Source organism: Caretta caretta, chromosome 20, assembly GCF_965140235.1.
Source record: "Caretta caretta isolate rCarCar2 chromosome 20, rCarCar1.hap1, whole genome shotgun sequence".
Lineage (NCBI taxonomy): Eukaryota > Metazoa > Chordata > Testudines > Cheloniidae > Caretta > Caretta caretta.
In genome coordinates this window covers 1,679,696-1,694,038 of record NC_134225.1, presented here as the reverse complement: position 1 = coordinate 1,694,038, position 14,343 = coordinate 1,679,696, and the positions used below count along the sequence as shown (strand labels likewise).

Below are 14,343 nucleotides of genomic sequence, written 5' to 3'. Positions count from 1 at the left end.
GCCCTGGGGCACAGGTCCGGCTGGGAGCGTGGGTGCCCTGGCAGGGGCTGGGAGCCCGGGTGCCCGGCCCAGGGGAGGGCAGAGGTCGCTCTAGGCTCTTCCCCTTTCGTGGTGAATTTATTCAACTTTGGGTCCTCTGAACTGCAACAAAAGGCAAATTAGGATGAGAGGAGCCTGCCCTCCGCTGGCCAGAGCCGGAAATGCTGCTGCAGGACGAGCCCCGACCCCCGCCCGCGGGGGGGGGATCTGCAGTTTTCAAAAGTGGCTGCTGAATTTTTGGGGCCCCCACCCTGGAAGCTGCACCTCCCCCGCTCCTGGGGCCTGGCCGACGACTCCAGCAGGGACCCCCTGGGGGAGGAGGGTTGCCAACCCTCCAGGATTGTCCTGGGGTCTCCAGGAGTTCCAGTCCTGTGGCACCGGATAGACTAAGGGGGGTATTGGAGCGTGAGCCTTCGTGGGGGGATCCCCACTGCGTCGGGTGGCCTGTGAGGACGCCGCCAGGAATACGCCTGCCGGGCGAGGCAGGTGCTGGATGTCGGGGTGCGGGGGAGACGGGGGGACACGCCCTGGGGCGGGGCAGGCCAGGCTGGCTCGGACCAGGGCCCATCTCCCCGGGTCTCCCAACAGTGGCCGGAACCAGCGGCTCCAGAGGAGAGCGCCGGCGGTTGAGGGCCCCCTGCTCCCAGGCTAAATTCTCACCTGACACCCCCCCCCCCACGAGAGGGACTGGCCCCGGCGTGGGGGGCTATAGCCCTGTGCGGGAGGGGGACCCCAGCTCAGTAGGGGAGGCCACTTTCCCCCTGGGAATTAGGCTCTTTAACCCTTCTGGCTGGGATGGGGGGGGGCCTAGATCTCCTGCAATGGGGGCACCCGAGCTCCCCCTCCCTGGGTGCAGGCAACCCCTGGGAGACCAGAGGTGGGTTTACACTGACCCGTAGGAGCCTGCTGCGGACTGTGCTCCGGAGGGGAGGGGGTGCAGGAGACGAGGTGCAAAGGGGAGCTGGGGACCTGGGGAGCGAGAAGGGGGGAAGGAAACGCACTGGGGTGGGAAGAGGGAAGGGGGGGCATGGGCTGGGGTGCTGAGAAGGGGAGGAGGGTGCAGTGGGGGGTGGAAGACTCGGGGGTGCAGGGAGTGGGGTGCGATAAGGGCTTGGGGGGCCGGTAATGGGGGTGCGCTGGGCCCCACTGTGACACGGGTAAGGACACCTGTCAGGAGCGCGCTTCGGAGAAGGGCAGAGCCGCGTTCCCGCTGGGGCCAGGTGGGGCGCGCCGCAGGTGAAAGGGCGGGAGCGCGCTCAGGCGCACCAAGGCTGGTAGTGCGCGAGGACGCGCATGCAGGATCCAGAGGGGTTACGCGCGGGAGCACAAGAAGAGGTTACGCGGGGACGCGCGCTGGGTGCTGGGTGCTGGGTGCAGGGCGCGCCAGTGACCGCTGGCCCGGGCTCCGCGGGGGCGGCACCGGGGGGATGTGGCCGCCGCTCCCGGGGGACGGACTCTTAAAGGCGGAGCCGGTAGCCTGGCAGGGGCAGCAGCAGCGAAAGACCCGGCGGGGCTGCCCAGTGCCTGGCAGCAGCAGGGGGACGTTGCCCGGGGCGCGCGGCTGGCACCCAAGGGTCCCCGCAGCAGAGGGCGCAGCCGAGCACCCAGGGTACCTGGGCATGGCGGTGCCAGGAGCGGTCCCCGGGCCCTAGGGCAGCGGTGCCAGGAGGGGTCCCCGGGCCCTAGGGGCAGCGGTGCCAGGAGGGGTCCCCGGGCCCTAGGGGCAGCGGTGCCAGGAGCGGTCCCCGGGCCCTAGGGCAGCGGTGCCAGGAGCGGTCCCCGGGCCCTAGGGCAGCGGTGCCAGGAGCGGTCCCCGGGCCCTAGGGCAGCGGTGCCAGGAGCGGTCCCCGGGCCCTAGGGCAGCGGTGCCAGGAGCGGTCCCCGGGCGCTACGGGCTGGCAGCGCCCGGGGGGGCCCCGGGGCGGTCGGGGGTACCTGGCTCCGCACCGATGCGGGACCCCGGAGCCGCGGGAGGCAGCTGAGCCGTCGGCCAGACCCCGCGATGCCCTGGCACGGCCCGCTGGCGCTCAGCCTGCTCTGCCTGGCCTGCTGCCTGCTGCCGCCGGGCCGGGGCTGCGGGCCGGGCCGGGGCCCGCCGGGGCGCAGGCGACAGGCCCGGAGACACCTGGTCCCGCTGCGCTACAAGCAGTTCGTGCCCAGCGTGCCCGAGCAGACCCTGGCTGCGAGCGGGCGGGCCGAGGGCCGGCTGGGGCGCCGCGCCGAGCGCTTCAGGGACCTGGTGCCCAACTACAACCCCGACATCATCTTCAAGGACGAGGAGAACACGGGGGCCGACCGGCTCATGAGCCAGGTAAGGGGCGCCCGGCCCGGGGACCCCCGGGGGCGCCCCGCTCCTGGGGCTGGTCCCGCCCTCGCTAAGCCGGGTGCTTTGCCCCCCTCCCCGCTCCCCGTTACCCATTAACCCGGCCCCTGGCGGCTTGTCCCTGGCGCGGCTGGGGCCCGGGGCCCGGGTGCTTTGCAGGGCGAGTCCAGGGGCCGGAGCCGTCCAGGTACAAGGGGGAGCGAATTGGGAGACCGGGGTCGCTCTCCGGGGGGCTGCCCGGCAGCGAGACCTTTGGAGCTGGATCCCGAGCGGCTGGACCCCCACCGCCCCTCCCGGGGGGTGGAGGGGGCTGTTCCCAGTCCGTCCCCCGAGTCGGGGGTGACCGGCCTGGCCCCGCCTGCAGCTTGTTCCCAGACCGGAGCGGGCTTCCCTGAACCCCCCGGCGATTTGCTGCCCCTTCGCTCGGGGGTTTGGCTGGGTTTTGAACTCCCAGCGGCTGCGTGGAGCTGGTCTGGCGGCCCCCGTCCCTTGCACCCCCCGACTCTGCACCCCTCGCCGGCCCCCCGGCTCTGCGACCCCCCGGCTCTGCGACCCCCTGGCTCTGCACCCCCCGACCCCTCTACTCTGCACCCCCCCCGACTCTGCACCCCCGGACTCTGCACCCCCGGACTCTGCACCCCCTCCCCGGGTGTTCCAGCCCCAACTCGGAGGGCTGGGAACCCCCTCAGCAGCAAGGAGCGCTGGAGGCTCCGGGGAAGGGTCCAGCTGTTGGGGGGCGAAGGGGGCGCTCAGGCTGGGGGCCCCTCCGGCCATTCTATGGAATCGCTGCTCTGCTCTGCCCTGCCCCAGCCCCGGGAGCCGCCTCGGACCTTGATGCCTTGGAGCATCCGGGGCTCTGAAAGCACCATTGGGCTCTGGCCAGCTCCAATTCAGCGTTTCCACCTCCTCAGAGCCTAGCTCCTACAGACTCCCCCATTTCACAGACAGGGACACTGAGGCAGGTGCCTGGGCTCAGGTGATATGGGGCATCTGTGCTAGACACAAGCATAGGGGCTCCCAGCCCTGCACCCTGTGGCCCTTGCCCGGTCTCCACCCAGGGCCTGATGCAGGGCTGAGCAAACAGGGGCAGACCCCTCTGTCTATGTGGGGTGCAGAGATTCCATCCCAGACCCCCCAGGCTCCCCAGCGACCCATTGGAGCGGAAACGAAGTGAGAAAAATGAACATGAAGTGGTTTGTGAGACCTTTTGGGGAGACTGACCCAGCGCTGGGGGGGGTGGGGGGCTGCAGCTGGTGAGATTGGGGTTGGATTAGAGCAGAGGAGCTGGGGACTGGTTCTGGGTCTGGTATGTGGAGGTGGGGCGGATGGGGGAGAGGTTGTTCAATGTAAATCTGGAATGTCTACCTTGAAGCCAGTCCGGATTTACACTGGGAGAGGAGCTCAGGGCCTGGTCCTTGGCGTCCCCATCTGACTTGGACCCCGAAATGGTTGGCACCCTGGTCACTTTGTCTTCAGCGGCAGCATCTGGGCTGCCAGCAGACTGGGGGAGGGGTCCAGCAGGGTCATCCCTGGGTGCTTGCTCTCCCGCTGTCAGAGCCCAGTGGAGACAGGGCCCAGGGAGCTTCCCCCCATGTTGCCCGGCCGGGGCGTGGCTCCTGCCCACGACTGATTTGGCCTCACCATGGCACAGGCCCAGCTGCCTGAGCCCTGTCTACACTGGGACACAGTAATTGTCCCGCTGCAAGAACAGCCCTGTCTTGGCAGCGAAGCTAGGGCCGAGGTGGCAGCTCCTTGGGCGGGGGGGGGGGTGGGGGGAGCAGGGACGTCCCATCCCATTTCACCTCCCCGCGGAGGGCTCCGTGGCTCGGCAGGGGTGGCGAAGCGGTGCCAGGGGCCTGGTGAGCAATAAAGCTATTGTTGGCCCCTGCTAGCTGGGTTCAGGGTCGCATGCACCAGGGAAACCTGCACCTGACCCCATTTCCACCCCTCCCCGGACGTGTTCTCCAGGCAGAGACGCAGCCGGCCCTGGGGACATTCACTGTGGGCTTCTGTGTTGCTCTGGTTTGTTGCACAGGTTACGAGGAGACGGCTGGCCCAATGGCTTGGCCCTGGGAGGCCCGCGGTCCGGTCGCAGCTCTGCCACAGACTGTATGAACACAAGCCAGTCATGCGGCTTCTCTGTGCCTCAGTTTCTCCACTGCACCAATGGGGATAATGGTCCTGCCCTGCCGCCCAGGAGGGTTGTGAGGATAAAGATGTGACTAGAGAGGTGCTGGGACACTAGGACAACGGGGGGGCAGATAAGTCCCTTGCATGGCTGGAACAGGGCCCCTAACAGGTCTGTTAGCTAGGGAGTGGCTGCCTGGGGGCTGAAGGCTCCAGGGTTGAAACATGTACAAAGCAGAGTTGCAGATCCCAGCACAGCTGAGTGCGCTTTCTGCGTCTGAACCATCCTGGGGCAGTGAGTTCCACGGGTGAACGTGGTGCTAGCAACACATAGAAGTAGATGGGCCAGGACTGGCTAGCTGTTCCATCAGCCCCACCCACTGGGACTGACCCCATTGCAGTGACAGGGGCCTGGCGATGAGCAATGTAATACGACGGAGGGGCTGCAGCTGTGCCGGAAGCCCCCCGGGCACCCTGGCAGAGGAGGTGCAGGCCCTTCTGGGGGCAGGAGGTGCCCCAGGGCCAGGCTGTGCCCCAGAGAGGGCGACATGGTCGTGCCATGCCCCTTAGTCATGATAGTTGATGTAACCGCCCCCAGGGTGGCCAATGCCAGGTCCCAGTGGTGCCAGGGGAACTCTGGCTCCCGGGCTGTGCGAGCCGGTGACATTTCTGCCTCTCGTGTGTCCGTGGGTGGGCATGCTGACTGCATCGCGGATTCATTTCCTCGTGCTGAGTCACCCGATGCCCGTTGCCTGGGCGAGGGGGGAGGCTGGCAGCCAGACTGGGTCTGGATGGCACAGGGTGGTGGGCGCGCCGGCTCTGGGAGGAGAATGAGCTGGCTGTGCCGGAGGAGAGACAATGGGGCGTGGGGGTGCATGGAGAGCGCCGGGAACCTGGAGCGCCGGGGTGGGTGTTTCCTGCCGCTCATGCTGCAGCGCTGGGGTGAGGAGGGGAATCTGTGTTCGGTGAGGGGGCCACACTCTGGGGTGGGCCCTTCCCTCCCAGGAAGGAACCAGGACGCTGGACTATTCAAGCCTTAGCAAACCGGGATCGGGAGGTTGATGGGATGTGTCCAGTGCTGGTTGCCATGGGAGCTGGGACTCCTGGGTTCCATTTGCAGCAGTGGGAGGGGAGTGGGGTCTAGTGGTTGGAGAGCCATAGACACTAAAATTGGAAAAACCCGAAGTCCCTCTTCCTGGGTGCGTTTGTCTGCTACCGCCGCTCCTCGCCTGACCGATTCAGCTCCATCCTTGGGGTTTGCACTGTGGCGATCCTCAGCGTATCAGCCCGGGTGCCAGGTGCTTCAGAGGGAGTGAACGGAACAGGGAATTAGCAAGTGATCCACCCCCTGTGGGCCAGGCCCAGGTTGAGGGTCCCTCTCAAGTTCCTCACGGTCTTCACTAACCTCAGTAACGTGGTGTCCTCCCTCACCCCCTGCTCAGCCCCTCTTCCAGGTCATTAATAATGGCTGGCTTCTATCCCTGCCTGCAGCCTGGACTCACTGGCTAGTTCCTGCCCTGCTCTGTGCCTCAGTTTCCCCAGCTCTGAAATGAGGATACCATGGTACCTATATCCCAGGGCTGCTCTGAGGCGTCAGGACTGTGCTTTGAGGGTCTCAGGTGAGGGGGAACTGGCAGGTCACTGGGGCGCGAGCTGTGCTGGGCAGGGTCTGTGCAGTGCCCAGACTCCCCCCGCGGAGGGGTTTTGCAGTTGGGGTGTCACTCCCCTGCCCCGGCAGCACTTGCTGCTTCTCTTGGTTTCCCCGTCCCTGCCTCAGAGATGCCTGAAAATGCCCCTATTCAGCTGCTCCAGGACCGTGGTCCTGGCAGCCTCTGGCCCTCGGAGCCAGGCAGCTGGTGACCTGCGGCTGCCTCTGCAGGTCAGAGCTCCCATGGCCATGCAGCTGGGCTTGGCCGGCTGCCATGGGGGCGTGGGGGGACTCGGAATAGAAAGCGAAGGTCATGGGGTCCCATGCCCCCACTGGGGCAAATGGCGGGCGGGGAGAGCTGGCAGGAGGGAAGTTCTGTGTCTCCCCATCCTAGGAGGCTGGGGCAGCGAGGGGGATGCCCGGATCCCGTTGCCATGGTGATGGAGGAGGCTGCCTCAGGCTCCCCTGGTCCAGGCTGCTTGGCTCTGTCTCCATTCTCTGTCCATCCACCCTGCTCCCTGGCTCTTCCCCTTCCCTTGTTCTCCCACTCTCGCTCTTTTCACTGCCTGTCCCTCTCCCTCCTTCCCATGCTCCCGGCTGCCCTGCCCGCCGCGCCAGTCTCGCCCTCCTGGTATGAGAATAATGTCAAGGCTATAGCGAAGTGGTTACTTTTTTCTTTATTTGATTATTCGTTTAGTGATAAACCTCCTCTCCTAGCCGGAGCTTCCCAGCTGGTACGATTTTCCTTTGTTCCTGTCTTGCCTTCTTCTGGGCTGCTTCCCCCTGAGGCTGCCATGCTGTGGGCAGGGACGTGGAGGGCATTGTATTCTTGCTTGGGCAGGGCATTGGGGTATCTCAGGGGGATGGAAGGAACCCAGTTTTCAACAACCCCTAACTGCAGCCCAGGGGCCTATGGGAGGACTTGAAAGGCAGCTATCCCCACTCCGCAGCCATGTGACAGATCACCCTGGCAGAGACCCCATCGCCCATACTACTCAAATGCCGCCACCTCTGGGGCAGAACGCAGAAGCTGTTCCAGAGTCGCACAGCAAAAGGGATCACTTGCCCAGCACTGAGATGCAGCCTCCTCTGGGGTGGAGTGTGGCAGCTGTTTAGGATGAATATTATCCAGCTAGAAGTGTGGTGGCTGGTGGTACTGCTGAGTGGATTAGCCACCTTGAAATTTGGCTGCTGCACCCTGACTTTCATGGGGTGTCTGGCCACTAGGGTTCAGGGCCTGGGAGTTCATCCATCCTTTGGCTGGTCTGGGTACCCCAGAAAGTGCTTCCCCCAGCCACTCTGTTCACCCCTATGGAAAGTACATGCTCTGGGACAGGGGGATCCCCAGCCTAGATGCATGCGGGGAGGGTGAGTCAAGCTAAAAGGGTCCCCCCCCCAGACCCCCAAGCACTCCTCCCTGCCAGGGGATATTCTGTTCTCCCTCCAGCCCGACACCCCCTGGTGGCCAGCACACCAACCTCTCCTGTCCACCCCTCCAGCCCCCACCCTTGCAGGGCCCCAATCCTGGTCATTGGCTGCTGCAGTCCTGCAGAGGGGGAGACTGGCCGGGGAGTGGGGTCCCGTGGCTGCCCCCCCCCACGGTGCGCTTTCCCCCTTGCTGACACCGGCCGGGGGGTGCAAGGCCGCTGAATGGGCCCTTTGTGGCAAAGCTGATGACTTTGCTGTTCTTTCTCTGTTGAACCGGAGGATCTGAAATTCTCGCCGAGTTAAGTAATTCTCGGGCTGGAAAACAGCTATTGTGCTGTGAGGGGAGAGAAGCGCGGCACATTCCTGCTCCGGCCCTTCCCTCCTCCCCGGCACGCCATCAATCTGACTTTGTTCCCTTTCCAGTTGGTTTAAATGCCACCCATGCCCCCCCGCCATCTCTCCGTCTGCCCCTCTCTCGTTCCTTCCCCTCACGGCTCCCCGCCCACCCTGCCTGCCCCCAAGGCCCCAGTTCTGCTATCCGGCTGCTGGACTTCCCCCCACTTTTCCTAGGCCTGAGCCGGGGTGGGCTGCAGCCACAGGTCGCTCAGCGCTGAAGGGGTCAGTGGCAGGAGCCCAGGAGGGGGGAAGGAAGAAGGAAGGAAAGTGGCTGCCAGGAGTGAAAGCTGCAGGAGACAGTTAATGATGCTGGGGGGGACAGATCTGGGGGAGCACTGGGGGTGAAGAGAAGAGGCAGTATGGGCTGAGACTCGGGATGTTAGCTGCCACTCCAGCCTTTCCCTTTGCCTCTCCTCGCTGAGCTTATTTCAGGCTCTGCCTCTTGTTGCCAGTTGTTGCAATCCCGCATCGGGAGAGACTCGGCGGGATTCTGATTTTCATGCACTGTTTTTAAAACAATCTGCTCTGCAGCGTTGGTGTTATACAGAGCTGCTCCACCTCGCCCCAGAGGTGGCTGCAGTTCTGTGTGGGAGGAATGGTATAACAGATAAACAACCTGGAAATTGTTTGAGGGCAAAGTGTACATGGGTCTGCAGCAGGATGGATGAATCTATCACCTTTCAATCAAGAGTTTCATTGCTTTGCAAAGGCAGGGAAGCTTGGCTATCCCCACGGCCCCTGAAAAGGAGAGTGACTGGCACAAGGTCACAGAGGGGGACAATTCCAGAGCCAGGGATAGGACCCAGGAGTTCGGGTTCCCGCCCGCCCCCTGCCCAGCCCGGCTCAACCTCAAACAAGTCTGATGCTCCTGAAACACGGATTAGCCATTCCCTCTGGGTCTGACCCGAGTTAATGAATCACCCATTAAGGAGCTGGTCTGTGTATTTCTGTGGGGAGCTGGTGAGCTCTGGTTTGGGCCGGGTGGGGGCAGACAGACCCAGTTTAATCTTTATTGCCTCTCCCCACCCCCTCAGCTTTGGTTCTTCAGCCAGACCCAGGCATGTCCCGTCCCCGGGTGGCCCCATCCCCAGCATGGCTCTGTGGGGCCGTCTGTGCCCGCTGGGGTCCCTGCCCAGGGGATTTGGTTGCCAGCTTCTGACGACAAGCCAGGGCCTGGAAAAACGCCCCCCTGGTCACCCCCCCGGTCTCACTGGAGAGCTCAGAATTGGGGTGGGGGGGGTCACCACAGCCCCCCCTGACTTTTGTCCCACGCAGGAGCTCGGGGAGCCAGACTGACTCGGGGGGTAGGGCACTGGCCGGGTGGTTCTATCCCTGGCAGTGCTGCTGCCCCACGGCAACGTCCCTTCCCCTCTGTGGGCTTATTCCCTGCCCACCTGCGTCCGCCTGGTCCATAGGCCTTTGCTGTGCTGCAGAGACAGGTGTGCCCTTCGCCCAGGCTGGCTCCGGGCGACCCTGGTCTGCCGAGCCGGGGGAGTCGGGCGGGTCTCCTGGCGCTGAGCGCACCTTTCATTTCGTACTGGAGACCAGGCCCTCGCCGGTGAGCTGCTGTGGGTCTCAGTGTCTGTGCAGGGCCCGGCATGACAGTGCCCCCGACTCGGCTGAAATGCCTCTGAAACCCTGCCCCCGCGCCCGGTGGCACTGCCTGGCTTTCCAGGGCGTACGTGCGCCAGGCGGGAGAAGGAATTAGGCTTGTGAACCCGCAAAGCTGTGGGACCATGGGGATGCTGCTGCCTTTGCCCTCCCCTGTCTTGCCGCTCGCTGTCCCTGTCAATGAAAATGGCCTGGCCTCTGCCCCATGCAGCAGCATCTCCTTCATCTGGGTGCCCCCCGCAGCACCCCAGGGCAGGGCAGGGCTGTCCAAATCTCTTAGCACAAATCTCAAACTGGGGGTCGGGACCCATCAGGGGGTCACGAGGTTATTACACAGGGGGTTGCGAGCTGTCAACCTCCACCCCAAACCCCGCTTTGCATCCAGCATTCATAATGGTGTTAAACATATAAAAACGTGTTTTTAATTTATAAGGGGGGGTCACACTCAGAGGCTAGCTGTGTGAAAGGGGTCACCAGTACAAAAGTTTGAGAACCCCTGTCTGACCGTTCCTGCTCTGATGTCAGGGTCCCCTCTCCTTGCAGCCCCCCGGCAAGCTGTGCATTCTCTTCCTGTAATGCAGCTCCCTTCCGTCTGCCCCACTGCATCCCCCGCGCCCCCGGAGCAGTAAGGGTTAATGTGTGAGGAGCGATTAATCAGACTGGGACTTCTCAGCTTGGAAAAGTGACGACTAAGGGGGGATGTGATAGAGGTCTATAAAATCATGACTGGTGGGGAGAAAGTAAATAAGTGGTATTTACTCCTTCTCATAATACAAGAACTAGGGGCCACCATATGAAATGAATAGGCAGCAGGTTTAAAATGAACCAAAGGAAGTATTTTTTTTACACAACACACTGTCAACCTGTGGAACTCCTTGCCAGAGGATGTTGTGAAGGCCAAGACTATAACAGGGTTCTAAAAAGAACTAGATAAATTCATGGAGGATAGGTCCATCAGTGGCTTTTAGCCAGGATGGGCAGGGATGGTGTCCCTAGCCTCTGTTTGCCAGGAGCTGGGAATGGGTGACAGGGGATGGATCACCTGGTGATTCCCTGTTCTGTTCATTCCCTCTGGGGCACCTGGCACTGGCCACTGTTGGCAGACAGGATACGGGGCTAGACGGACCCATGGTCTGACCCAGTCTGGCCGTTCTTATGTACTTATGTTCATGCTCTCCCTTGCCAGCGCTGCAAGGACCGTGTGAACGCGCTGGCCATCGCCGTGATGAACATGTGGCCCGGCGTGAAGCTGCGGGTGACGGAAGGCTGGGACGAAGATGGGCATCACCTGCCCGACTCGCTGCACTACGAGGGGCGGGCGCTGGACATCACCACGTCTGACCGGGACAGGGAGAAGTACGGCATGCTGGCGCGCCTTGCCGTGGAGGCCGGCTTTGACTGGGTCTACTACGAGTCCAAGGCCCACATCCATGTGTCGGTGAAAGCAGGTAACGGGAAGCAGGGTGATGACGTGGGGGACAGAGACCCTGGCTTTGCCACCGTGCCGGGTGGCATGTGTTCCTTGACTTCTTCAGGTTGGCCACTCCTTGTTTGAATTCAGAAGTTTGCTTCTGTTCACGTGGAAGAGTAAAAAATGTGTCACTGATTCTCAGCTGTGTGATTGCTCGGGGGGGTGGGGGGGGTGTTCTGAGAGTGGGAAGCAGCGCCGGAGAGTGTGTGGGGAGCGGGAGGGGACAGATTTTCTTTACCTTCATCTGAAATAAAATTTTCAACACCTCACGACCCTCTTGATTGCTTTTATGCCCCCGCCCAATACCCCTGGTGGGCAGAGCACTAGGCTGGGACTGTGGACTCCTGGGTTCTAGTCCCATCTCTGCCAATGACCTGCTTTGTGACCTTGGATGAGTCTCTTCCCAGGTCCATGCCTCAGCTTCCCCTCCCACCTGTTGCCTATACAGACTGTCAGCTCTTTGGGGCAAGCCCCGCCTCTCACGGTAGTGCTGTGCAGCTCCTGGCACAGCGGGGCCCCGATTTTTGGGGTGCTTCTTGGCACTGCCATAATGGTAGCAGCAGAATTCCTTACTCACCCCGTTAGCATTAAGGATTTCACAAAAATCTAACATGAAGAGAATTGTTCTTATGGCTTTTGAAAAGAAATGCAGTGCAGAGAGGGTTCTTAGTTAGTAATTATTGTAGTAATACTAACTAACTGCTAATTACTAACTAAATAATTAGTAATACTAGCTAAGAATATTTTTTTAAAAATCCCATCTTCCCTCCCACACCCCTTCCAGCAGCCCCAGAAAGCCCCGGGTGTGCACTGGTGCACAAGCCAAACTGAGAAGAAACAATACGTGAACCTGGCCAGGCTAGTCCTTGTCCCCGAGCCAGCCCGGGGTGAGCAGTAAAACAAAGCATGACAGCGCTGGAGAGTCCTCAAGATTCGAAGACTCGGTTTGAGTGTGAATGATTTCCTGTGTGGTTAGTGACATGCGTAGAGAGACTCTGCGTGCTGTGTCCTGCCTGTTGTTGTTGTAAACACATGCCGTGTCTCTTGAGAGCTAGTTTGTGTTTGCTTCACGTCGAAGCGCAGTTCAAACCGCCCCTCTCTTTGTCAGATCTATAGTATCTTTCCACACTCACTGTCCAGTTCACCTGTGCTCCCTGCAGGCAGCAGACAAAATCCCGCAGGGCCTACGTAACCAGGGGCTGTGGTTTGGGGCCTGATTCTCTGCACCTTGCATTGTTGGCTCTGCTGATGCAAAGTGGGGGTGAAAGAGCAGCAGCTCACAGGGGAGGGTTGTGCACCGGTGTGGCCAACACCCCCAAGGGGCAGCACAATCAGGCCCTTTGGGTTTAACCTCCCAGTGACAGAGCTGGGGGAGGTGGGTACGTCTCTAGGGTTCCTCACCAGGCAATAGCACTTTCAGGTGGGAGGGGAAAAGAAGCTGTCTCTCGGGATCCCTCTTGAAGTCCCCTGGTAAACGGGGCCTTCCCAAGCACCAGGCCCTGTTGGTTTGTTTCTAGGTTGAGCCCGTCAGGTGCGAGCTCTTGCCCTCCCTAGAACCATGGCCAAGCCAGACGGCAGAACGAAGAGGCTCCAGACACGGGAGTTGCCCACGGCTCCCGCTGCCTTCGCTGGCGGCCGAGAGCCCGCGGCGCTTCTCGGGAGCTGCTCAGCCCCGGTGCGGGCACGGGCAGGCCTCACAAGCCCGGGTCTGTCTGTGCCGGGCACTAGTCTCTCTGCTCCAGTGCGTGTGAGCCAGGCCTTGTGCTGGATTTAAACTGCCCAGGTGCTAGCCCTGTTTTCACCTGGTCCACCACCTCTGCTCGGGGGAGGGCTGGCACCGTAGGAGCGAGGCGGGTGCAAATATCCCCCACGCCTGCCCGCCCGCTCCGTACCTCCATCGCGGTGTTTTCTGGCCCACGCGTGCCACCGTGCTGACAGGACCCTCTGTCTTTCCGCAGAGAACTCCCTGGCCAGCCGGGCCGGCGGCTGCTTCCCGGGCCACGCCATGGTGACGCTGCGGAGCGGCGAGCGGAAGGGGCTGTCGGAGCTGCGCCGTGGTGACTGGGTGCTGGCCGTGGACCGGAGCGGCCAGGTGGTCCCCACTGAGGTGCTGCTTTTCCTGGACCGCGACCTGCGCCGGCGTGTGTCCTTCGTGGCCATCGAGACGGAGAGCCCTGCCCACCGGCTGCTGCTCACGCCCTCCCACCTGGTGTTCGCTGCCCAGGCCCCGGCCAACGGCACGGCCAGCTTTGTGCCCATCTTCGCCAGGCGGGTGCGGGCGGGTGACTCGGTGCTGGCCCACCACGCTGGCGGACGCGGGCTGCAGCCGGTCCGGGTGCTGCGGGTGTCGCAGGAGGAGGGCATGGGGGTGTTCGCCCCGCTGACGTCACATGGGACTCTCCTGGTCAACGGGGTGCTAGCCTCCTGCTACGCCGTCCTGGAGAACCACCACTGGGCCCACCGCGCCTTCGCCCCACTCCGGCTCCTCCACGGCCTCCTCTCACTGCTGCCCCTGAGTGGCGAGGGCAAGAACTGCAGTGTGCCGGAGACGGGCCTGCACTGGTACTCGCGGCTGCTCTACCAACTGGCGTGGGGGGTGCTGGGCCAGGACTCCCTCCAGGCCTAGCGGCCGCGTTACAATCACTGACTCGGACAAAGTTGATGTAACAAACGGGAAGCAGGGAGGCTCTGGGCCCCGAGTGGCTTCCAAGCTTTACTGCAAGTGCCTTGGGATCCCTGCAAGCCTTGGGGGCAGGGAGGGGGGAGGGGATGGGAACCCGGGCCCCCAGCAGGGGAGCGAGGGGGTACTGGGTTCCTTGTTACAGCGACCCAGGAGGTGTTCACGCTGACGGGGGGGCGAGGGGGTACTGGGTTCCTTGTTACAGCGACCCAGGGGGTGTTCACGCTGACGGGGGGGCGAGGGGGTACTGGGTTCCTTGTTACAGCGTCCCAGGAGGTGTTCACGCCGACGGGGGGGGCGAGGGGGTACTGGGTTCCTTGTTACAGCGTCCCAGGGGGTGTTCACGCCGACGGGGGGGCGAGGGGGTACCGGGTTCCTTGTTACAGTGTCCCAGGGTGTGTTCACGCTGATGAGGGGGGGCGAGGGGGTACTGGGTTCCTTGTTACAGTGTCCCAGGGGGTGTTCACGCTGATGAGGGGGGGCGAGAGGGTACTGGGTTCCTTGTTACAGTGTCCCAGGGGGTGTTCACGCTGACGGGGGGGCGAGGGGGTACTGGGTTCCTTGTTACAGTGTCCCAGGGGGTGTTCACGCTGATGAGGGGGGCCAGCCCCATGTGGGTG

The 14,343-nt window shown here is 62.8% G+C and overlaps 1 protein-coding gene across 1 annotated transcript; it reads left to right on the top strand.

The window, feature by feature from the left end:
• Positions 1–1,382: 1,382 nt before the first annotated feature.
• On the top strand, positions 1,383–13,875 carry DHH (desert hedgehog signaling molecule). Its single transcript, XM_048831572.2, has 3 exons — positions 1,383–2,350; positions 10,759–11,020; positions 13,002–13,875. Exons 1-3 carry the CDS (start codon positions 2,042–2,044, stop codon positions 13,667–13,669), a joined length of 1,239 nt encoding a protein of 412 aa, XP_048687529.1. The 5' UTR covers positions 1,383–2,041; the 3' UTR covers positions 13,670–13,875.
• Positions 13,876–14,343: the final 468 nt, after the last annotated feature.